This window comes from Thunnus maccoyii, chromosome 1 (genome assembly GCF_910596095.1).
Source record: "Thunnus maccoyii chromosome 1, fThuMac1.1, whole genome shotgun sequence".
Classification (NCBI taxonomy): domain Eukaryota; kingdom Metazoa; phylum Chordata; class Actinopteri; order Scombriformes; family Scombridae; genus Thunnus; species Thunnus maccoyii.
In genome coordinates this window covers 33,849,323-33,875,245 of record NC_056533.1, presented here as the reverse complement: position 1 = coordinate 33,875,245, position 25,923 = coordinate 33,849,323, and the positions used below count along the sequence as shown (strand labels likewise).

At 39.8% G+C, this 25,923-nt stretch overlaps 1 protein-coding gene across 1 annotated transcript in view; it reads left to right on the top strand.

Annotated features, from left to right (window-relative positions):
• The window catches only part of LOC121899247 (protein kinase C-binding protein NELL1-like), a 280,357-nt gene that overhangs the window by 101,131 nt on the left and 153,303 nt on the right, over nt 1-25,923 (top strand). Inside the window, exons 8-12 of the mRNA XM_042414949.1 lie at nt 3,335-3,469; nt 4,852-4,954; nt 6,958-7,031; nt 12,067-12,166; nt 15,676-15,804. Of these exons, the coding sequence (XP_042270883.1) occupies nt 3,335-3,469; nt 4,852-4,954; nt 6,958-7,031; nt 12,067-12,166; nt 15,676-15,804 (541 nt within the window). The remainder of the gene's footprint in view (nt 1-3,334; nt 3,470-4,851; nt 4,955-6,957; nt 7,032-12,066; nt 12,167-15,675; nt 15,805-25,923) is intronic.

The window sequence follows — 25,923 nt, the reverse complement described above, 5'->3', positions numbered from 1 at the left end:
CGGTGGAGCAGTCTTGAGTGTCTTAAGTGGGCCTACAATTTCTGAGTTGACCTACGCTCCTCAGATCAATTGGAGCTTTTTGAATTCCCCACCTTCTCACCTTTCAGACAGGACTCCGATTGTTTATACTCTATGTGGGTCAGACAGTGAAGATGTTTGAGTTTATATGTGAATTGGTGTTTTGGTGTGTGTAACTACACAGCTCCTTCTGAAGGCTGTAAGCGAGCTTTGATGGATACAGCACAATGGGCTGTTCTGCATGAAAAAAGAACCCACTGGATAACAAGTGTGCAGATTAAAGATAAATACAAACTGAACCACAGTAGATGCTGATTTTCAGGGTATAAAAAGCTCAGATTATTGACAGCCTCTCTGCTTAGCTAAAACATCAGTTTAAACTAGGACTGCAACAATCAGTCAATATATTGATTAGACAAAAAATGAATCGCCAACTATTTTGTGAAAAACGAAAACCCAAAATTCTCTGGTTCCAGCTTCTTAAATGAGAATATTTTCTGGTTCCTTGGTCCCCTATGATAATAAGCTAGAATATCTTTGAGCTGTCGAGACAAAACAAGACATTTTAGGTTGCATTTTGGACTTTGGGAAACATTGATTAATATTTTTCACCATTTTCTGACATTTTCTAGACCAAACAACTACTCGATTACTCTAGAAAATAATCAATAGATTAACTGATAATGAAAATAATGGTTAGTTGCAGCCCTATTTTAAATCCTTCCTGCACCTGTTGGGATGAACTTGCTACTACCAACCCTACTATGTCTTACAATCAGTATCAAGATGTTATACAAGGATTAATAATAGTTAAGATGAAGTTAGCTTAATTTTAAGAATCTCATATATAATGCACAATTTAAATTCCAATTGTAAAAAAAGGTTTGGCATTAAAATGTTTACTGTCAAACATGGTTTTAAGTTTTGTTACAGCAGCACAGTATATGAAAGTTTTCTTGCCCTTATAGGTAAAATAACCTTGCAACCTCCAAAACGCATAAGTGTTATAAAAATAATTCATAAGGGTGAGGGTAGGGTTGGAAAAGTCACAATCATGCTTTCCCTGTTGATAGGAGGTTAAGTGCAGGCTTTCTGGCAATATAGCAATCATGCTAACACCTATCCTTCTCTAAGACAACAGTCAGCATTTGTATGAGAATGAGTTCACTTCTCAGGAAACACTGTCTTGTGACACTTTTGTCTGTCAAAGAGGGACAAGCATTAAGAGTGTTGAGCATGGAATAAGCTGAAGAAGAAGGGCTGATCAGTACGTAGGAATAAAAGACGGATGAGGCAGGATCGGGGTTGTCAGTCCTGTCTGTCATTCCTCTGTAGATTATAGCCTAAGGTCTGAAGCATGAGCTGAATGGTGATTACTTATTATTCCTCTAATGAGTAGCTCCCAGTGGTGCAGCTCTCTGTGAAAACCGACTGGGGCTCGCCGTAGGGCGAAGGGTGGAGCAAAGGGTTAACTAGCCTGCACGTTCAGATATTTTTTTCTTTTATTAATATATGATACATTTGTGGAATTTTCAACACAAAAACACACATACATAAACCCTCGCATGTATGACTGAATAAATGAAATAAAAGAGAGCAATCAGTAGAATGAGGTGAACGCTGGCAGAGGTAATGATACTAAGACAAGAGGGTAATATCAACAATACAAACACAAGAAAAAAAAATAGAATTACAAAAGCAAAGCATAAAAATACATCCAATATACAAGACATTTTGGAGACAAGTACACCTACTGTGTGCTACTAGCATGGGGAAAACAGGACCTTGCCAGGAGGTGCAGGATGTTGGTGCAGTACAGGGGGTTGCTCAGCCAATGGGGGCAGCATCCAGCTGAAGGGACCTGACATGTTCTAAGGAGGGTTTTAGAAAATTTTACATTAGAGCCACAAAGGGAGTGTTTAATTTTCTCTAATTTCATAAAGGATAGGGCATCCTTTATCCGATGGGTATGAGATGGTGGATGAAGACTCTTCCAATGCATCAGAACAACACACCTTTATACAATGTGAAAAAAGTTACAAGTTCAACACAATAGGACAACAGTGAATGGTCAGTGGGTAGGACACCAAACAAGCCAACTAAGCATGAGAGATGGATGTTAGCAGATATGATGGCTGAGAGTGAGTCAAAGACAGACTTCCAAAATAGAAATAGGGCAGGACAAGACCAGGACATGTGGGTGAGATTAGCTGGTTCTAGGTGACATTTATCACAGTTTGGATCAGTGCTAGGATAGATACAAGCTAGTTTGCTTTTAGACCAGTGGACTCTGTGAATTACTTTGCATTGAAATACCCTGTGACGGGCACAAATAGATGACTTGTGGACACGTTTCAAAACCGACTGCCAAACCTCAGTCTCTATCTCTATAATGAGATCCTTGGACCAAGTGGTACGTAGATTATCAGAGGCTGAAGACTGGCACGTGAAGAGAGTATTATACAGCTTTGAAATGGTACCTTTGAGGTAAGGATTAATATTAAAAATGGTGTCATCCAAGGTAGGAAGAGGAATAGCGGGGAAACCAGGGAAATGTTTAAGAATAAAATCTTGGATTTTTAAGCATCTGAGGAAACGGGTCCTCAGTAAATTGAATACATGAGTTAACTGATCAAAAGATACAAATGTTCCATAAATGTAAAGATGCTTTACAGAGAAATTCCCGTGGCCTTCCCAGGTTGCAAAAGCCTTATCAGTAATAGAGGGAGGAAACAGAGGATTGGAGTGTACAGAGGATAGAAGAGGTATTGCCTGGAATCCAAAGTGGTGTTTGAGTTGAGTCCAGATCTTAAGATAGTTTATGACTATTGTATTACTGGAGTACGATGATGTTTACACCAGGGGGAGGCACAAGAGGGACATTAGAGAGGAAGACCACATGAGGCATCCTCCATCTGCAGCCATGTTGGGGGTTGATTGTTAATACAACACTGTTGCAATATAGTTCAAATGTTTGCACCCATTTCTTTGATTTTTTTGTAGATGCCTTTTTGAATTCTGTGTTTTTTTTGTTTGTTTGATTGTTCCATATAAACTGAGAAATCGAGCCATCAAGTGAATGGAAAAAATAATTTGGAATGAAAACAGTACGCATTGAAAGCATGTATCCTGCCAGTAAGAGATATGAGAGACCAACGGTGAAGGTCTTGACTCAGTCGAACAAGCAAAGGGGAGAAATCACATTTAAACAAATCTGAATAGTTCTTAGTTACACAGATGCCCAAATATTTAAAATTTACATTCAGACTTTTGATTTAGTGTTGTGACTCTGTGGTGATTCTGTGCTTGTCCCCAGTTGAACTACGCTGAGTCCAGGCTGACCCAGCTGGAGGGCTGTCACTGCGAGAGGACCTGCAGCGCCAACGGTCTGGTCTACAGGGATAAGGAGCTGTGGGTGGAGCCGGAGAACTGCAGGAACTGTGCATGTAAGGTGAGTGTCACCCTCATCCCCACAATCAAAGGATGAAGCTCTGGCTTTCAACTATCACACTGCAAAAAATCTATTATTGAGCCCTGAAAGTCATGTTTTCCTCAAACAAGTGAAGAAAACCTGCGAGTGTAGGAAGATTATTGAACCTGTTTCTGTGTTCAGTCAGTGTCATATTCTATACAAGCTTGTTTCAACTCTTCATATAGTGAGTAAAATATTCAAACTCAAGCCACCACATCTTGTATGAAGTCGATTTGTATTTGAAACAGGATGAAACTGTCTCACCACATGCAGATTTCTTCACTCATTAAAGAAAATAAGACAAAAACGCCTCGATAAAATGAATATTTTTGCAGTGTATCATGTGAAAGCAAAGGAAAAATAGGAGCGGTGAAGAGAAACTGGGTAGACCAAAAAAGGCAAATGACAGGATTTATAACAAAATAAGCTCACCCTCAGTGTCACAGATAGACGATACATAACAGCTTAGTGGGATCTGAGGAGGGATTCTTTCTTTAATGGAAAGCCATTACAATCCCTATTACCTTCACTCTCAACACTTTGCCTTCCAATCAGATCTCCCCTCTATCCCAACCCCTGCATCCTCTCTCCCTGCCTCCTGCCTACCCCCTAATAAGCGCTCCCTAATAAGCCTCCCTGCCTGCACTCAGACATGGGAGCCAGACTTTGAAATATGTTGAAACAGGCCATCCGGGGCCCTGGGGAATTAGACTTGCTGCATCATTGCACATCAAGCACAGGGTGGAGTTTAGTCAGTCTGATTTTCTCCCGCAGACATACCATTAACTGATAACCGCGGCATCCTGGGGGAACCATTTCCGATGAGTCATGAAATGAAGAGGCGCACACAGAGAGAGATATCAGCCTCAAAAATGAAGGCAAACTACCTGCCATCAGCAGGCTGCTCGGTTTCAGTATCCACCATCCAGCACTCGATGATGAATCTCTTACCTGATTTTATAACATTATGATTTTTTTTTTATTTGTAAATATGATAGCTTTCAGTTTCAGATTGCAGTGCCGAAGGTGGGATTCTGAATAGTGTTGATGTGGTTTGCATGATGATAACACTGCAGGAGCATTAGGCTCTCAGGGTTGGGCTGTACTGTTGGCTGCATTTGAAGGAAGTATAAAGTACACTGAATGTGATACATATACAGTATGTGAACTGTTGCTGAGCTGGGGGTAAAGAAGGATAAATAATGCACATGTAAATGTAAATTGAGAAATAGGAGACATGTGTTCAGTGTGGATTTTATGGCAGTGCCACAGGCATATATGTATGTTCACACCGAGTGTTGGAGCTCTGCTTCTGATGTTTCCATGTTTCTTGCTTAAAAAAAAAAATCGTTTTCTTGCAGAATGGTGTGGTGGAGTGTCGCAGGATTTTTTGTCCTCCGGCAAACTGCTCAGAGGATTCACTGCCTGTACACATTGACGGGACCTGCTGCAAGAAATGCAGACGTAAGTGTGGAGCAAGAAGCGGGATGACACTTTCACAAACAAAACAGGGAAAATCCCATCAACATATACACAAAAATATCTTTCACACCGCACAAATAAGCTCAGGTAATATGTAGTGTTGACATGGCTGCTCATTTATGTTTTTGCTAAGCAATATAAAAAGATTGTGGAGATTATATAAAATGCTCAAAGATTTAAGTTTTCAAGACCACTTGGGTCAAAAAAGAAAACTTTTATTGCCATTTGCAGTAGTTATATTTGGTGATATGGCTTTGTTCTTTCCTGGATAGTAGCAGCAAAGATCCCAGGTACAGAACAGAGCAGGCAACAATGACAACAAAAATGACATTATTTAAGTCAGGAGGAGCTGGGGTGGACGTGGGTTAAAATAAGGCGTCTGAATGAGATTGCCAATTGCATGCATAGAAGGGAATCAGCTGATGTAGCTGGGTTTGTGAGCTGAGCTTGACTTGAACTAACACTATGCTCAATGTTATGTTGCACAGTCTACTCCAAAAGAGATTCAGTTGTTTTATTTCTTTATTTCTCTATAAAACAGCATGACAGCTAAGAATATCATCTCTCCACAGCTGTGTTCTTGAACATTGATTCATCTATATAATCATAATCATAATATAAAAGTCCTATCTGTACATATTAATCAAGAAACAGTCAATAAGGTTGTTTTACAATAGTTTTGTGGTGGTATAACAGCATCACACCATTTTGCAGCTGAATGTAGAGGGTGTACCACTTTATTGAATGACCAGTGCTGGTTTTTTTTTTTTTGTTTTTGTTGTTGTTTTGTCTTTTTTGGAGCAGACAGGCATTATTAGCCTCTGACAGGTGTTAATTTTAGGGTGAGACACATTTGTATCCCGTCGGACTGAACTCTTACCTGCAAATGATGATGTTTTTAGCCTTCAAACTTATATTTGCAACCCTGACAACACTATTTCCTGTCCGTCCTGCTTTCTGTCACAGCTAAATGTCTGGTCTGACCGCACTTTAAGTCTTTTTGTAGTGTTATAAGAATATCTGCCACTTCCTGTTCTTTGCTGGTGAGGAGACAGTCATTATCCATTTATCTTTAACATTAACATAAGTTGTTCTACGCATTTCAACAAATACAAACAAACAAAGTGCTGTTGGTTTTTTTGTGTTTGTTTTTTGTTCTTTGTGTGTGTGTGTGTGTGTTTGAGTTCAACTTTATTGCTTTTAATGCTCTTTGCCACCAAAACTGAAACCACTGTATATACAAAGAGAAGCCTGGCGTTTGTGGTTGATGTTCTGCTCTCGCTGTGAAACTAAAATAAACTATCTGTGAGAACAAAGACCATTGATTTGCATGGAAGCTGAAATGGAGGCACTATTTCTGGTATAAAGCACACGGGGGTCTGGTAGCTGTTCAGAGACACACGGACAACTGTGTCTCTTACTATAATGCAAAAACCCTGAATCCCTTAAGTATAGTCAATCTTTGAATAATTCCAGCCCTCCTCTTCCTCCCTCCATCTCTCCACTCACTCCTTCATCCTCCTCTTCCTCCCATGTGAACATCAGAGCTCTGGCACAGACCAACAAGGGAGCTGCGCTCCAGAGTTGCGATTCAGCGCTCCATGGTCCTGCACCCTGGAGAGGAGGAAAGCAGGACTTCATATCATATGCTTCATTTTCTATTTCTGCATTATCGCCAGAGGAATATGCAGAAGGGGTCTTCTCTGTTGTATTCTTAATGCGCTCTTACATTTCCTCTCTGCTTATTCACACTAGCCAAGAACAACTTTGTTTCTAACAGAATTAACTAAGCAAAACTTCAGCCTGGAAACTTTGTTTTTTTTTTTTTTTTTTTTGCAGACAATCTCAAAACCATTTTTCACTGTTGTTGAAAGTACCACAGGAGCAGCTGAGGAATTATTTTATTCTATCGTAATCATAGCTGCACTGCACTTATCATAATAGCGTGTTATGGAAGCAGTTATGTTCTGTTTTTCTGCCCACAGCGAAATGTACTTACATGGGCCAGACCTTTTCTGAAGGCCAGCGCTTTTTATCCAGGAGCTGCAGGGAATGCAAGGTAACACTTCTTTTTTCTGTCCTTCTGTACAATTTTTTCTCCCTCGGTGTTAAGCCTTTACTCTACAATCAGATCACCGTGCAGCATTTCACTTTCAGCATGAACATGTAATGACTCTGTGTGGTGGACTGCGCGGTGTGTTATTCAATTAACCCACAGGCCTTGTTAGTTTTCCTTCCCTCCCCCAATCTGTTTAATCTGCCTTTCTTCTTCCTTCTAATGGCGAGATAGCCAGGTAATTAGAATAACTTATGAAGACAGCAACACAAAGGCCTGATTTAAATTGTAGCTTCATCACTGTGTGGATTATAATTAAAGTCATTATTCCAGTTCACCATAGAACAGAGGTGAGGTTCCTTCACTGAGCAGCCATTTATCTTTAAAGACACTGTTTTAAGGAGAAAATTAGCGTTGTATGCATGTAATTGCTTACAAAGAGCCACACAGTGGATTCCTGGACTCATTATTGGCCCCCAGAGACCTTGAAACATCATTATATTGTTTGTACACTTTGTTTCAAACAATTACAGCCATCCTTTACTCCTCAATGTGTACGCTGCTAAATGAGCAATTTGTGGTCAAATTATTTTAAGAAGGGCCCCCAGAATGTGGTTTCTAGTGTCAGCGTTTGGTTCCAAGATGCCCCGTAAATCTCAGCTATATGTGAACTTTATATGAATTTATTGGTGATTTCTGTATGTCACATTTAGAAGAAGGCCTCTGGCGAATATCGATTAGCTCTGTAACCTTGCATCTTTCTCCAGACCAGTTCTCCGTCCTCTCACAACAATGAATATATGCATTGACATGTGGAGAGAATAAGCAAGAGCAATGAGGCCACATTAAACTATGTACAGAGGAATCAGATCATTCTGGTCCACAGCTAAAACTATCAGTGATCATTTAAATGTCCATATTGGTCTTTTTTTTTCAGCCATTTACAACAAATCATATGTCCTTCATCATTTTCCAAGTATTCCATCAGTTTTTGTTTGACTATCTACCTTCTATGGACAAATAACACTCAGAAACTCAAAATAGCGATCACCAAAACTGGGAATTTTACTGTTTTTGAATACAGTGATGCAATTTGATGCATCGCTGACATACTAGACAGGCTTTAATAACGAGAACAGACATTAATTTCAAGGACATTACTGATTGTTTCTACACTGTTACAACGTTTGTTTTATTTTAATACTTTTGCCCATTTCTATTCATTGTGATAACATTTTCAAATGTTTTGTAGAGATTAAAACATTTAGCTACACTTAAAGGTTCTGCAGTGTTGTTTGCTCTGTACTCCAGGATACTCTGGCAGATTTGTGATCTCGAAGAAACAGATGAATAAAATGTTGATACAACTAATAGGAATGATTGGGCAAAACAATGAAAATAAGACTGAGGTTGAAATTAAAGCTTTGAGTGACCTGAATGCCATGTGTAACCTGCATTTATGGGCTAATTTCATGGCTCCTGGGTGAATTGCAGGTTGCTGGGGAAAAAATGGGAGACAACACTTGTGTCTTGATATGGAATAGCATCTCAATGAAGGTGTATTTATCTCCTGTGTGAGCTGTTTGCAGCTTGAAAACTAGAACAAATATTCTGTGAAAAATAATGTAAATAATGCACATGCATCACACACGATTGATGGGTAAAGTGAAGTTACAGTTGCTGAGAATAGTCTTTTTGAATTTTAGACTGATACTGATGTTTCTCCGGTGCTCTAGCTAGTTAATTTTCCCATTGACCTCTGCTATTGTTGCCTCTAATACACTCAGACTAACTGAAAAGCTTAGGTGATTCTGAGATGATGTATGATGATGAAATTCACTGGTTGGTCTGTTTTTTTTTTTATCACCCTTGTCATTTGCCTCTTTAAGAAAGGTTTTAGAGTTCTGTACACCAGAACTCAGTGAAAGGAGTTGCTAAAATGCAGAAATAAATGAAAATTATAATTAACAAGGGCTAGAGCTGGTGTGCAGCCAAATCCTTTCTCATTTTAGATTATTTTACATTGATCCTTCATTTGACCGGTATGCTGCTGAATTATGCTGCTGTGCAGAGGACTTTTACTTCAGTAACGAACAGATCAGTGCTGCCTGACATTGTAGAATAATAAGACTAGTGCTGAACATTTTTAATACTTGATCAATTGTTTATTAAAGCTACATTATTAAGCAAAAATACTAGGATGGTGAGGATTTGCTACTTTTCGTTGTTTTGCATCATTGAATACCTTAGCTTTGTTTTGATCTCCACCAACCCCTGAGAAAACATCTGTCTCTTAAGCTAGATATTCCACTGTCTTCACCAGCTAGTTGCTAATTTTTTTTTCCATCTGTTGCTTATTGCTGGAACAGGCAGTGGTTTATCAGAGCTTGTCTGATGAAAACAGCTTAGTGTTGCTTCTTGAGATGGAGTTGAGGGCTGTAAGACTAAAACAATGAGCTGTAGTGAGGTTGCAAACCAGATGCTCTTACTTCTTACATCTTATTTTGGTTAATACATGGACATTTGTAATTACATTCATTTATTTTCTCTGTGGTCTATCAAACTTGAAACCCCAGCCCTTTATAAATCTCAATAAAAAACTGATCACAAAAAAAACAAACAATGAGCCAAAGGAGGCTAAACAGTGTAATCATCCATTGATTAATTACCCCAAGTGATACCTTTCAAATTAAACATTTGATCCATCGTTAATATAAAAAAAAGACTGATTAGCTCAGCTTTAATCGATCAACTGAAAATAAGATTAGTCCATCATGACCATACTCATTAGTTAATGGGAAAATGATGTGACTGATAAAAGGCTCACAGTGCGGAGTGACTGCACTATTTAAAAATGATATGAGGAAGTCGTGAAGGAGAAAAGCATCTCAGGGATTTGAGTCGATACTTCAGACCTTGAGAAGCATCGCAGGGACCAGCTGAGCTCTGACACACCAGCCGGGCTGCTGCAGCTATTGTGTGTCTGCAATTTGTTTTGAAGGCCCAGGGGGAAGATGACACAGAGTTTTTATCTACCTTTTGTTTCTCTTCTTCGGTGGCACATATCTGCACCTTACCTGCAATCTGTATTCCTGCCCTCCTCGTGAATGCGAGCAGCACACGTACAGCCTTTACATCCCGCCTTCTCTGTTGTCATGGCAGCCTCGTTCAGTCAGGAGCATCTTAAAATACCCTGATTTCTTCTTTTAAATCCTTTTTAACAATCAGTGTGATTTAATACATTTGAAAAGCGGTGTCATCTTACCTTTTGTGAGGTTCATATTATAAGGTTCTGATTGACATAAAAAATAAACAAGGTCACATTTGGCTTGATTTGCAGGGTTGTAAAACATGAAGTTTTGTTATTTCAAACGTTTGCTGTATCCAATTAAAGACCTTCAAATAATGATCGACTGCTCTGTGTTAAGAAAACGAGGAGTCTGGCTTTCATTAGAGACAAGCCATTATGTGACTACACCACAATGGTCATTATGTTGAACACTGAATTCAACATTATTCTGTAAATATTTATAATGGAGCATATTTTTTGTGCAGTAAACTATTACTGTTGTAGATCACTGAGTTTCAGTCTGTTTGATTTAAATAAAATGTTACTGTAGTATTAATTGTCTTGTTGTTCTCCATGCTGCCTGCAGAAGATTTGCATAGAAACTTCCTGTACAGCTGTGATTGTCTTCAGATAAACAGTAACAAAAAACTGCAGGGATATCACCCTTTGATTGGTTTACATCATGTCACAATCAACACATTTAGACCAATAAGACATTTGTACTCAAGAGAGGCGGATTTAAAACATTTTGGAGCTGATCTGATTTGGCCCTCAGGTTTTTGTGGCCACCTAAAGACCACTAAAATGTCTTTTAAACCCGGGGCTGCATGTATTTAAATGTGTGTAGAAATGGCCAAAATAGATACATATTTCTGCTGTTCTCCATGTGGAACCCTCTTGTAAGATTTACCAAACATCACATATTTTTGTTCCATATTTTTAATAGTTTTAAGGGTGAAATATGCATGAAACTGTGTGAACATACTTGTGTCCACGGTGACATTCATCGGTACATGTTTAGAAAAGGGACATAGCAAAAAAAACAGTTGGCAACAAACTCACACCTTCTCACATTGTTTTTTTTTCTTCAAAAATCTGTGCTAAGCATCCTTTCAACTCAACATGTTCAGTGAGTTTTACAATATTTCAAACAATAATCTATATTGTTACATTTCGGCAAGATTTCTGAAATAGACCAAAAAATGGAGACTGTCCTCTCGGGAAAAATGACACAATTGGTCTTAATGTCAGTCGCCCAAAATCAACCTAAAGTTACGTTTAAGTGTCAGAAGCCATCTAGCAGCTGCAGTAATCACAGATCACAAAGAGGACATCTATATATGATCACAAATGGAAGTAGATGGATTGACATTTCCAACCATAAGTCGGTACAGTTTTTAAAAACCGGAAGTACAATCATCCCCTGACCTTAATACCGTGGTTATTATTGTAGCCATGATGACGAAGATCGCCTAACTTAAAGGACGTAGTAACTTTAACCCATACCACATGTTTTTCTAACCTGAACACAGTGATAATTTGTTAAGGTGATCTTTCCCTAAACCTAACCAAGTGGTTTTTGTGCCTAAACCTAACTAAACCTTTGTCATAGTGTTGTCACATCATAAAACATCATTATTTTTTAACCGATTACTGTGCCTGATTAGAAAATGCTCCTGTACGTCATTCTGGAGTTCATGGTCAAACGACACATTTGATTATGTAAGGTCTTGTTGAAAAAAATGTGGTATCCCGAGGGTTGGACAAGTGAGTTTAACTGGAAAGTGCTCATTTGATCCCAAAGATCGTTCATATCATGTATCATTTTTCTAGCGAGGACAGTTACTCGTAATGTGTCCACACGCCCTTCACACATATGACCCCTTGTTTACATTGAAGGTTTTATGGTGTTCCACTAATTCAGCAGCATTATAATTATCATCCCCTGCCTCTGTCTTGTCCTTCCAGAATGGCCTGATGGTGAAAGTCACAGAAACTTGTCCGGAGCTCAACTGCACCGTCAGTGAACAGATCTTACCAGATGGCAGATGCTGCAATGTTTGCAAAGGTATGTCTTCCCTCTACGGTTGCATGAATCGCTCTTTCTTTAGACGTGCACACAGCGGTCCCCTGTCACTGCGAAGAGTAAACACAACCAGTCTGCCGGATGCTGATTTAGGCTGCGCCTCCGCAATAATTCTGTTTCTCTCTCTTTCCACCCAGTATGAATGCTTCTTGGCTCAGATACCTATCAGAGCAGATTGGTCTGTCTGCTATAGAGCACCTGCTATGCCAATTTGCCTGAACCCCGCTGCTTTGGCAGGGAGGTACTACAGGGTAAATAGCCACCGGTAATTCAGTAAATACATTGAATAAACAAACTGTAGGTGGCTGTCAGCTATAGAGCCATAATGAAAGAAACCTGGGGTAGGTTCTGAGCGAAGAGAATTGCACTCTCATTTAGGTAAGATAAGCTGCATGCATTATACTCACCATACTCAGAGGAGAGGAAGATGAAAAGGAGGGAACAAAAGGGACGGTAAGGAAAAAGAGAGAGGGGAGATGAGAGAGGAAAGTGTAAAGGAGAAGCAGAAGGGAGAGGAGAGAAGAGAAGAGGAGGGAGGGAAAGATAAAGTCTTAGACTTTATGTTGAAATGAAAAGAAAGGAAAGACAAGAAGTGGGAGGGGAGGAAGATATGGTGTGACTTGATATGGTGAGAGGAGAGTATATGAAAGTAGAGGAGAGAGATTAAAAAAAAGACAGGAAAAGGAAGATTAAGACATCCAGTACTTACCTTGTTGAAAAGAGAAGAAAGGGTGGAGAGATGGAGGGAGGAGAAGAAAGGTAAAGAGTATAAAGGAATGGACAGCAGGGGGAGGAGAGAGGTGTAGGCAAGAGGAGAGTTTATACAGTAAAAACGAAAGATTAGAGTCACAGCACGTCTTCGTATATAACCCTATATCTTTCTTCTCCCTCTCTCTCTCTCTCTGTCTCACACACACACACACACACAGAGTCGTTAAAAATCAGCTCATTATTTCAAAATCATCTCCACATCTCTTCTCCACTGTGTGACTCAGTACTTTGCCTCCACTCTAAAATTTACTCATGCCTCGCTGTTGAGTCCTCAGAGTCATCCTGGCTCCGTTAAACTGGTAATTACACAATTGTAAATGCGCGTTCATGCCCCTCTATTTTACTGAGAAAAAAAGACAATTTTACAGTGAGGGACATATTTGTGTGTATGTGAAATTAAAAAAAAAAATGTAGCTGTCACAAATCATAGACACAGCTGTGGTGTATTTTTTGGGTTTAAGTAATATTTGTGGCCACAACTGATCTGTACTACACAAATTCACATGTGCATTGATTATAGTGTAATCGGTCCTATAACATATATACACTGTTCTGTGGGGTGCTGCTGTAGGTGGTGGTGGTGGTGGTGGTGGTGGTGGTGGTGGGGGGGGGGGGGGGGTGAGAGGGAGAATAATGCAGAAGCTCTTTCCCCAGTAATGACTCCCTAGGCTCCCTGGCTCTCAGGGCTTTTATGTGCAGCCAGTCTGTCACTCATTACAGGACATGATGGGCTACATCAGCCTATACCTACTGAGCAGGAGACAATCATCACTTTGTCTGCCTCCTTATCTGTCTGTCTGACCAATCCTCAGTCCGTCTGTCCAACAGTCATTTCACATTTCTGTGCATGTGTAGGATCCCAGTCTGGTACCGTGGCTCGCGGGCAGTGCTGGAGTAAAAATTCCCATCATAGAGACCATCTGGGTTTAAATCTCAGTAGCAGTTCCTCAGTCTTGGTTGTTCCAACAAACACAACTCAGTATGTTCACCAGTGGGGGAGCCTGACCTGTCCTGCACCGCTGATTTCCATGCAGGGAAACACCCACCACCTATGACCTTGAAAGTTGGCTGTGAGAAGTTTGTAGCTTGCTCTATTTTTTTGTGTGGGATAGCAGCTGTATTATAGTTACAAGATTTCAATTGAGACCCAGAGTCACAGCAAAAAATGTGTAAATGTGTGGCTGGGGTTGGATGGTAGGCACACAAAGCACAGCATGCACTTTGACACCAGAGTCCAGGGATCGCATCCTGAGTCCTCTGTTTAGTTTGGTTTAGACAACAAGAGCACTTTGCTTCAGGTGTAAGTGAAAGAAATGAAGGATTGTGGTTTGGGTTTACTGTTAAAATTCCATCCAGACATGTTAGATATGTAAAAAAAAAAAAATACTCTGCTTTGAATGATTATTTGTGTCTAGTGTGGTTTTTCCACAGAAAAATAAGCAAAACACATTTTTGAGTGGGGAGCGACTAATCAACACATCACGCCTCACGTGTCAAATCACTGCAGACATTTGTCTGTGTTAAACCAAGACCATGATCTTTCCTCTGACTTTAATCAAGTCCTGCACGTGCTTAAACATAACCATAGAATATTTAATGATGCTTTAGTTACTGCAAGAGGATATTGTATTGCAAGATTATGTTGGCAAAAAAAAAAAGAAATACGTTGGCAGTGAACATTTTACTGATACATTCAATATCAACATTTTGCGACTTGCCAGATATATTGATTAACAGCATTTCATCATTAAGTTGACAGAATGACTGCATTATGTTTCCTCTAAAACATATGTGTTTTGCAAATTAATAGTCTATAAAGGGGTTGGCTTATTCATATGTTTACATACATACTGTAGTGTCTCCACAACGGAGCTAAATACACTACCTCCATGTTGTTGCTATTACCTCCTCATAGCCCAAAGTGTAGCTGAAAGAAGCTTATTTAGCATTTTATTTGGTAAGTGGCTATTTTTATGTAACATTTTGTTGTGTACTTTTATTTTGAAACTTCTGTGTTTGGAGGTGCAGCATCTTTTAGAGGCTGGCCTATTTGTCAAGCCCTCATTGGATAACTGATAAAGAGTCAGCCATCTTGTGGAGCATATAAAGGCTGTCCTTTCACCTTTTCTGTAAAACACCATGATGAAGTTCTTGTGTTGAAACATGTGGGCTGAATAAAGCACAGGCTCTTCCAGTAAGTCAGTTAGTGCTGCAGAGTTGGGTTTTTTTTCACATTTGGCTCTTTTGCTACTTCAACACCTAGTTTACTGTTGAATTTTTTTTGAAGGAGCATCTTTTAAAAAGTCAGCACGTCAGCACACTTTACTCAAATATGAACACAGGGAAGCAGAAGAACACACTGTCCTGTGCTACAGAGCAGCATACTAGTGACTCTTTCACTCTCCTGTCCTATCTTCCCACATGAGCAACATGTTTTATATTCTTTTGTGCATTGTTACACTGTGCATGCTTTCATGGAAGACACAGCTTTTACTATTGCACCAAATTTACTGCAGCCATAAACTTTATACATCAGGCTTCTTCTCATCCACAGTAGTGTGGGCAAAAGGAACAAGGTTGGTTGCTTGTGCATTTGTCTGCTTTTATCTCTGTGCACAGTTGTTGTGGGTGTGTATCTGTGCACAACTTTTCACTGCCTTGAGTGTGAGCAAATTTTAAGACCAAAATAAATCAAGTCTTCGATTGTCCCTCTCTTTCAGGATATGACTTCTGCGCAGAGGGGCTCATTTGTGGAGAAAACTCTGAGTGTAAAAACCGGAATACCAAAGCAGAGTGTGAATGCAAGAGCGGCTATGCCTCCATCCATGGGGATTCTACTTACTGTGAAGGTAGGACTACATTTTACCCAGCTCACACTGCGCTGAGGCTCCTGTGACTGACTCATAATATCTATTAGCTCAGAGATGTGAAAAGCAGACTGGGCGGTAGTGTTTAATTCACTGTTCTCTTTTAGGAGGGTGTTTATGCACGCTGTGGGATTTGTAATGAGGGTTATGAGATTATGAGTTACGAGTTATGAGACAGCACTGTGGTCAGTTTTACACTGGAACCTACACCTTTATTATGGAGTCAGTGGTCTGACAGAGCACAGGGATTTGTGAATTTTAAGAAAAGAGCAAGATCTGTAAAACACTATATGTTGATTTGACTGTTATGTGATATTTTACTGTTTTTTTGCATGGGTGGAACTGAAGGTTACGGTTCAGTTTAGGCAAGTAAAACCATTTATTATGCAAATGATAATTGGGAAACTTGACAAAGTTATGATATCAACTAATGATGATACAATTTTTGAATGGATTGTTTTGAAAACTTTGTGGTGTATCTATTGAAGCTACAGCTCTTGTTCCTATGGAGTTTGAATGCACGTATTGCATTATTGTATTATTATATTCAAGACTTAAGACACAGCTTAAGAATCACATTCACCACCAGGGATTCCCTCTGTGTGCTCCTGTGGCTTAAAGGGAAACTTCGGTATTTTTCAACCTGGATCCTCTTTTCCCATCTCAGCCATGACTTTGAAAATCTTTTAGATAACACTAAGCTACACTTTCTGTAGTCCAACACAACAAACTCCTCCCAGCACTCCTCTCTCCAACTCTGTCATGGCTGAATATTTAGCTGATTTAGTAGACACCTCAACTCTCACGAGATTTCAGAATGAGACTCCTCCTTGAGCGAGACTTGGTTAGACACAATAACAAACAGATCGGATCAAGAGAAAGGTAAAGACAAAACATTTTATTTTTCTGTATGGTCCTTTCCATAATGTTGTCAGACACTAATAATAATAATAACAATAAATAATAATAATTACAATATGAGCCTGTCAGTGGCAAAAAAACCCCCAAAAAACTATTGCCCCGTTGGATGACATTGCAGCCTGTTTCATGGCTGCAAGCTGCAGCACTCAATACTGGACCAATTTAAAAAAATGTTGTCCCCATTAGTCACCTAGACACAAAAAGATGGGAAAAAAGGTTCAGAAGTTTCTCTTTAATATGACAACCACGAGCTGCAACATTCCTGGTTCAAGTCCGGCTGGGGACCTTTATTGCGTCTCTCTCTCTCTCTCTCTCTCTCTCCCTCATTTCCTGTCACCTGTCGACTGGCATCCCTGGTGCAGTTCATGCTTGCACCTGCGGTACATGAAACTATAACAAGAAATAATACAGGCTTGATATCCACAATGATGGATCACCCGTGCTCTGAGGTTAAAATAACATACCCGTTGCTTCTAGTTGTGTGTACTTCACATAATCTTTTCCATGTAGGATGGCACATAATCACAAATTCACAAATTTTCAAGAGATCCCAGCATCATAACGGTGAGCGTCAGTATGCTTCCAATTTGCTGATTGTTGGACTTGGCTGAGTAAAAGCCCCAATCAGTGAGTACTGGAGGCCCAGAGCACTTGTGATGAAGCTAATGGCCTTATTTGATTAAGAAGCTTGGGAGCGGCGGTCGGCGGATTGAAGGATTTGCCCGATGCTCGGTGCAGTTGTCTTTGGGTCGGAGCCACGGCAGACTGAGTCCACTAAACATGCTGAGAGCTGGGTAGCCACAAACCCTCCAGTCTCTCTGCCACTGTTTGATCTGCATGGTAAAGAGGTTTACCCAGAGCTCCACTCCAATCCACAACAGTCCCACACCATATGAGTGAAGGCTGGGAGACGCTGATTGTTAGATCAACTATGTAAATCATCGAGCCACGGTATTATCCATGTTTGGGGGTTGCTCCCCGAAGGCAGCTAAAACTTCTATTGTAAATGGATTAGCTGGAATCTTGCTGTAAAGTATGATGATATTTGACATGGCTTCACTGTCACATGCAACTTAAATTGGTTTAGGATAACATGTCTTTCACGGCAGGCTGGGGTAATCACATCTTATTTTGTTCTTTTATTTGAGTTATAAACAAAGAGTAGCAGGCTGACGGGGTGTCACTGATATTGTAATAGATGTTTTACAGAGCAAATGAATTTCTCCTCTTGTCCTCTTGTAAACAGGAGATTGTGTCTGACTGTGGCTCTAAGCTGTCATTAAATGTGACCAACACATCCTCATAAATGTTTTAATGAGCTGCAGAATGATTGAAGATAAGGTTATTTACTTGTAATCACAGGGCTGTTTGAGTAGGGACCAGATGATTTAAACAGAGCTCAGCTTGTGGTACCTTAAATTTTTTAGCCAATCCCTCCCTCACTTAAAGCTTAATACACTATTATTCTTAATGTTATATTTGGCCGGGATACTGGCCTCAAGTGTAAAAGTACAGAATGTGGAGCCTCAGTGTTATGAGAGGTTGGACTAATTATTTTTTATTCCTCCTTCAACACAAAAAAGATTTTACTCAATCAAATTAGTGGATCTTTTTTTCTCTTAAAATATCATAGCTATCTTGACGTTTTGCTGTAGGTTAAGATTTAATTTGAATCCTGGGCTGATTTTGCTCGATCTTTGCTCCCTGTCACAACTGACAAGAGGCAGTTATTACTGGGAAAAGTAAGTTGGGCTCATTCTAGCAGTATATGTGTGGTGGCTGTGTGTTCCCATCTGACTGATTTATGACACTGAGAAGATATGGTGTCATTTTTAACAAAAAATGCATGGCTTGGGCGCTAGAGGTTAATGATGCTGCAGCATATTGTATCTGTCTGCTGCGGCATGTGTGACGTAGGCCTGATTTCAACACCCAGCAAAAGAATGTGGTGAACGAGTTGATATTCAAAGCCATCTGTCTAATTTCAGAGAAAGCAGAAATGTGCCTACATATGCAGAATATGCACATGAATAAAAACAAACATGAGCACATGCTAATGATGGTTTGTACCTTGCTAGCCTGCCCACCAAGGCCTTTGTGTTTATTTACTCCATTAAAGATGTATTACTGCATATGGGCTGACATCTTTCTAGATTTAAGAGAGAAGTTCAGTTGGAGGCACTGCTTTGCGTACTGGATGTTAAGACAGCTGCTCCTCCTCTCTCAAGCTTAGGAAATACTTTCTAATCCTGGAAGAAGCCTGGGAGAAGGCAGTGGTTGCTATCGATTACTCATGTCAACACTGCTGGCCTGCTGGCTCTGCCTCAGCAACAGACTGGCCAAAGGAAGCACAATAGGCAAAGATCCAGTCCCGTTGGACTCTGCATGAAGTGACCGTTTGCACTGAAGGTCATCAACCCTTCCATGTTCTCCCCACAGGTACCTTTAGTTTTTCCTCCATTACCTTCTTTCACATCCATCAAACTATGTGAGCAGCATTAACATATACTGCACAGTGTAGTATAAAATCTTTTAAAAATCTTGTAACTGTACTGTTGGTGTTTGCCAAGGTTAGATTACCAAATGGGCAAAGTGGGCAACTGCCCAAGGGCCTCAGACACACAGGTTCATAAAGTTCACAGCACTCTGCAGTGTGGTCTGGAACTCCAGTAGGTCTGAGGTGTTCTGATATAGGATTATATCAGCACTATCAGCAACAACACTTGTAGCCAATCAAAAATAAGCAGTAGTAGTAGCCAAAGAAGTGACTGTCACATCATTTACCAAGATAAACAAAAGAAAACCTAAAAAGTGTCACCAATTTTCCTTCTCCTTTTGTCAAGTCTTTACTTAATTTACTTTACTTGAATGGATATTAACTTCTGTATACAGTACAGCATGTTCAAATAAGCTATTACAGTATTTATGTGGATAGATTCACTTAATGCAGCATAAAACTTCAGGGTTGTTGTTACCTGCAGGCTATGAACAGTGAAACAAGTAGTTTTCATGGCCATTATAAGTGAAGTTATGAAGTTCTTAAAATGTTCTGTTTCTTTCTAGAAAATCATCCTTTCTCTCTCCAACCAAAAATGAAAACCTTGCAACAGTCACAAATTTGACATGTATCATCTATCATTGTTAGTTGTGAAGCGGTGTAATGTTATGCCATGCACCAAGGAATTATTGGTTAGTTCATTGAGGTTTTTTGATCCAGGCCATTGAGTCATAAGCAAGTTTTGGAACATTTCCACCATTTTGTCATGACTTACTTGTCAGAAATATATATGGCACATGTACCCACGATAACTGTCATTACTCTGTAGGCAACATAAATTAATTTTAAAATGGGCAAGATAACATTTATACATCCCACTTATTGTAACATTTACTGTACACAGCGTCTAAGCCCTATCTATTAATATGTAATGAAACAGAACTATCAGTTTTGTAACTTGAGAGATGAGAGATGTTATCTGTACGATAAAGTAAATCCCATGAAGCAAGACTGAACGTTATAATTAACTTTGATGAAAAGCACTGCCTTCATCTGGTGGGTTGTTCTCTTCCCATCTCAGTGTGTCACACTACCTGATGCAGCTACATTCAGCATACTGTATTTTTTTTCACATTTGTGCTAATGGGTTTATCATAGGCTTATTATCCTCATCAGCTCTTGTTTATGCTGTCAGTGATATTCTTAGAGTCCCAGCAGATCTACTGTATCCTCTCTTAGCTCCAGAGGACACAGACACATTAACGCTGTTGTTGCTGTTTTGCTGACAGCTTGTTAACTGTAGCCTAAAAGATGTCCTGTATTGTTGAAACACAAAGTGCTGAACCCACTCAGAATAAGGCTCCAAATAATGAAAGTGCCAGACCTACTGATGTTCAGAACAGTTGCATCAGCTGAAGACAAATAACATAATTCCCCGTTTCCTAGCTGAGTGCAGCAGGGACACTCCTCCCAAATGGCCAGTTGTTACTACAGAGGCTTCTCTGTACATCTGTCTCTGAGGTGGGTGAAATCCCAGCATGGGTCTAATGTTGAACCAGAGCACACCTGGATAGTGCACATCTTTCTTAGATATGTTCTCAGCGTTATGACCCCTTTCCCCCAATACACCCAAATGATCTCCCACTCTGCAGGATACTTTTTATTTCTTATATGATTTTACAGCCTCCCAAGTGCGTCTTCTGTGCGCTTCCTCCCTCCTCCAAGTTTCCAATGAGAGGCTCCATCACCACAGCGCGTCCTTGGAAATGTTTATGTGTGAACACATTAGGGAAAAGTCAGAGCAGTTAGTAAGGCGCTCATGTCGAGTCAAGTATTTTCACATATGCAGAGTTGAGGCTTATTTCCATAGAAATGCTCTCATGAGGTTGTTGTGGATAATTCTCCTGCTGTTAAGAATCCTCATGGGTCACGATACCCACATTAATGACAAAATTAGCTCCTGTTGTGCCCTGTAACTCCTTGTCAGCTCTTACATTATGTGCAACTCAACCACTGACTCATCCCTGTCTCATGTGTGAAGGTAGATTTGTTTCATTGCTTCACCAGCTCCGTGTTTTGTTTGGAGTACAATTGCTAAGTTTAATTGGGCCTAATTAACATGCATTTGATCAAATATGGGTTATGACTCCCTCTCTACTTCACACGCTTGTCAATCACCAGCTGGGGCAACATTCTTCTGCAGTTTTATTTGGCCAACAGACTCTGCCCTGCTGTTATTTTTTTCTGCTATGGGTAATAAGATTAGAGCCCAGTGTGAGACTGACACATTAAACCTAACAGGGCTATTTCTGTTTGTTCAGCTCACTTTCATTTAGCTCCGGAGCAGCCGAACTCCCTGGGTTCAGGGACTGACTCTCTGATGTGTCCCCTTGGCTAACAGGCTCTAGGGAGGCACTTTATGATGTCCCTGATCTCCAGTCAATCTCAGCTGACACCACAGAAGATTTCAGCTCTTCCTCTCTTCTTTGCTCTCTCTCTCTCTCTCTCTCTCTCCAGCGTTTACCACTTCCTGGTAATATGCCGTGACTTTGGTGCTAATGGCATCAGAGTCACTGCTACTGAAGCTGCTTGAACTCACTTCAGGCGTCTGTCTTGCTTGACGTGTTGCGTTTTGACTGATTGATTGAAGAGGCAATCAGTCAATCACTGTGAAATGAATGTGTTCATATAGCCTGTTTAATATATTGAAATACATCAGGATGTGCTTCATAGAGAAATAAATAATAACAATTTTAAAAAGAAGTAAAACATTAATATTTTGATAAAACCAGACAAAAATCAAAGCTTAAGAAAGGATTCAATGAAAATGTTCAGTGTAGTAGTCTTACAAAACTGCAGCATTTAAAAAAAGCAAGGTTATGTCTTATAGTAGAGGTAATGCTTTGATCATCATGCTGTATGGATGTCACTGGATGAGTCATCTTAATTACTGTAGCTGTAGTGCCCTAATTTCATCCAGTAGCATTAATAGAAAATAAGCTCAATAAAATCACTTAAGAGCGCCACCAGTGAATGCAGCTACATTACTCTGAGATGTATCCATCCAGTGTTTTACATAAAATCTATAAAGTGAGTGTGGGTTTTGAGTGGCTGCAATTAATTTCTTGTCAATTTTTTAATTGCTGGTCATGAGAGTAGGGTGACCTTATTTTCAAACCCCCAAACCAGGACCCTTAAATGTATTGCACGTTCATGCACATATATGCACACACCATAGGCTTTTTCATCAGGATGGGGGACAGTTATCTCAGCACTTAGCATATCTACTGAGCGCACCTTTCAACACCATGGACAGTGCCTCAGGAGACAAAAAATTATTTTTTGTCTCCCAAAATCCACAAAGTTATTTGTCAGTCTGCACAAGCACAGGCTGTTGGCTAAATGGCCGACTGTGACACATTCTCTGCCAGCTCCACAAGCTCTGCAAGCATCATAGCAATTGATTGACGCACATAAAGACAAATCAGTGTTGGATTCAGAAGCATGGTGCATTGTTTATGTTTTTATATTGGGTTAGGTAATAATGAGTGGGACAGAACATGATAAACATCTATGTAAGCACTGAAAACAAGTATAATATTATAATTATTATTTTAATTGTGGTGAAAACCAGGACAATTTGGTAGTAAATGTTGAAAACCGGGGCATTTTTGTTGGGACTTGGGGCACCCAGCTCGAAACTGGGACAATCCCGAACAAGAAAGTACCTTGGCTGTTAATGAGACGCAAATGGGAAAAGTGACATCACTGCCCCTTAGGCTAACAATCTTCTCATTCATCCACAGATCAATTTCTATCAAAACTGAATGAATGGATATATGTTGCACAATATAAACATAAAATATAAATATAATTATAGTAATCAAGTAGTCCACTTACAGTGTTCATTTTGGGTATTTTCATACATGACAACATATGGGAAAATCCCATTCTCGTGAAAACAATATCTCCAGAACGCCTTGAGGGAATTTCTTCAAATTTGCCACAAACGTCCACTTGCACTCAAGGATTAAATGATTAGATATTGGTGGTCAACGGTCAAGGTCACTGTGACCTCATGACCATCCTATTCTCTTGTGAACGTGACATCTCAGGAACGCCTTGAGGGAATTTCTTCAAATTTGGCACAAACTCTCATTTGGACTCAAGGATGAACTGATTAGATTTTGGTGGTCAAAGCTCAAAGCTCAAGGTCACTGTGACCTGATGACCATCCCATTCTCTTGTGAACGTGGTATCTCAGGAACGCCTTGAGGGAATTTCTTCAAATTTGGTACAAACTCTCACTTGGATACAAGGATGAACTGATTAGATTTTGGTGGTCAAAGCTCAAAGCTCAAGGTCACTGTGACCTCATGTCCATCCCATTCTCGTGAATGTGATATTTCAGGATTGCCTTGGGAGAATTTCATTACATCTGGCACAAATGTCCATTTGGACTCAAGGATGAACTGATTAGAATTTGGTGGTCTAAGGTCAAGGTCACTGTGACCTCACAAAACATGTTCTTAGAATTCATACTCTAATTATGACAAAATTTCACACAAATGTCTAATAGGATAAGAAGATGAAGTGATGACATTTTATATCCAAAAGGTTAAAAATAATCTTCACTGTGACATCAGCATGTTCTGCAAAACACTTTCCTGGCTATTATTCAATGTCATAACTCAGGAACAGAAGGGGAGATTGTGACCATATTTCACATTTGGTCTGATACTGAATTGGTGACACTAATCTTGGGTTCCCACCTTGAAACTGTCGTGATTGTATAGATCTTCTGTGCTACCAGGTTGAAGATGTGTGTGAAGCATCCGCGTTTTAGAATTTGTAGCTTCTTTGCATTTTGTTTTCTCATGGTACTTGTATGAGTCCACCCTCTTCACTTCTTCTCCCTGGATTACAACCAGGACAAAGGGCCTCCTGTTCCTCTGATAGTCCACCACAAGCTCACTGGTTGATGATTGGGATTATTGATATTAAGTTTCAGTTTTTATTGTTGCACCATGTGGCAAAGCTCTCTATCAGTCCTCTGTATTCCTCTGCAAAAACAGTCTCTAAGTGAGGACAGCATGTTTCTCACTGGAAATTATTCACTGGAATCATAAATGTCAATAGAGTGATAACTTCCATTTCACCAAAAAATACACTTAATACCTTTTATTAAATTCCTTCAAAATTCATTTCAAATATTATACGAGTCTGGACAGACAAGAATATAAACTGCAACTTGACAGGCGTACAACCGAAAGGTAGTATTTCTGGTTTATCTTTTAATTCAGCTCAATTTAATTTCTTAGTGTAGCAGCCCTTCTTAAGCTCAACTAGGGTTTAAAGCTAAATGTAAGATTATTCAACTTGTTTAGATATTATATTTTTACAGTATTGACTGTGTCTTTAAGTTCAACAGAATAAAAATTTGATTTATCATATTAACATTGGTCTGGTTCTTAAAATAAGTGAGGCATAATAATAAGGCATCTAGTTCACAAAGCAAACCTGATCAAGCCTGAGGTGAAAAATATTACGCTCTTGTGATTAAATAAATATGAACTTCTGAGGAATATTGGCACAATCTCTGAGTCTATTATCACCCTAAAAATCAGATTGTATGACTTTCTTGAATAGCCCTTTTGGCGGTGTAACTTTTAGATCTGTTGTTCACTCTTTGAAGTTTGAGATTTCTTTCTCCAGCCCAATACAATGGATTTGAAAACACTTTGTATGTGCTACTCAAAGCATTCAAAAGTTGGAATAGAAAAAAAAAATCAATTGCAATGTGTCTTTCCTGAAACTGTGTCCCAGTCACTCTGGTAAACAATTTCTGAGAGCCTATTTCTTCAGTAGAAAGTAGTTTAAGTGAAAATAATTGATAATGGGATCTTTCATTCATTTTTCAGCACTGGGATCATCATCAGCATCTATTGTACATGGGCAGTGGCAGACATCTCAGACAAAACCAAAACTACCTGCATGGCTAGGTACCATGTAATTTTTTTCACACATATTTGGTTGAACTAACCCTTTAAATGTCATTAGTTGGTTGTCATTGGTTGCTGGTTCAGTAAATGCATCCCATATAGTGAGTCCTCATGTCCTGAGCCCTGATTGCTGAGATGTTCACAGCTGATCACATAGTATCCATATCCCATACACACCCAGGAAAGATGAGTTCGGATTTAGGAAGTCATTTGGGGATTTTCCCCATCTTGTCTCCCCATGTTGCTGTGGCCGACAGAGGTGCTGTTATCATATGTTTGCAGATGAGCTGAGATGAACTGGGCATTTGGCATCCGGGTGGGACGAGACGGTACACTGACTGACAGAGAGACAGACAGTCACAGACAGACAAGAGAGATTTATGGTGATGGGGGGGCTGCAGCTACAGAAATACAGACAGATCACTGGGAGTGCAAACCTGTAGGAATCATATCCACAGAGGTTGGAAATGAGCTAATCAAGGGCACCGCCTGCCTGTAGAGCATCCACAGTCAGGATGAACGTGTGCGTGCGTGTGTGTGTCTGTGTGTGTGTGGTGTGTGTAGCTGTCCTGGGTTTTCAGATAAGCTCAGGAAAACACGATGTGTCTCCACCCGTAGTGCAGCACCTGCCCTTATGCTACAGGTAATCCGCTTAAACTGACAGCTTCTGCTTACTCTCTC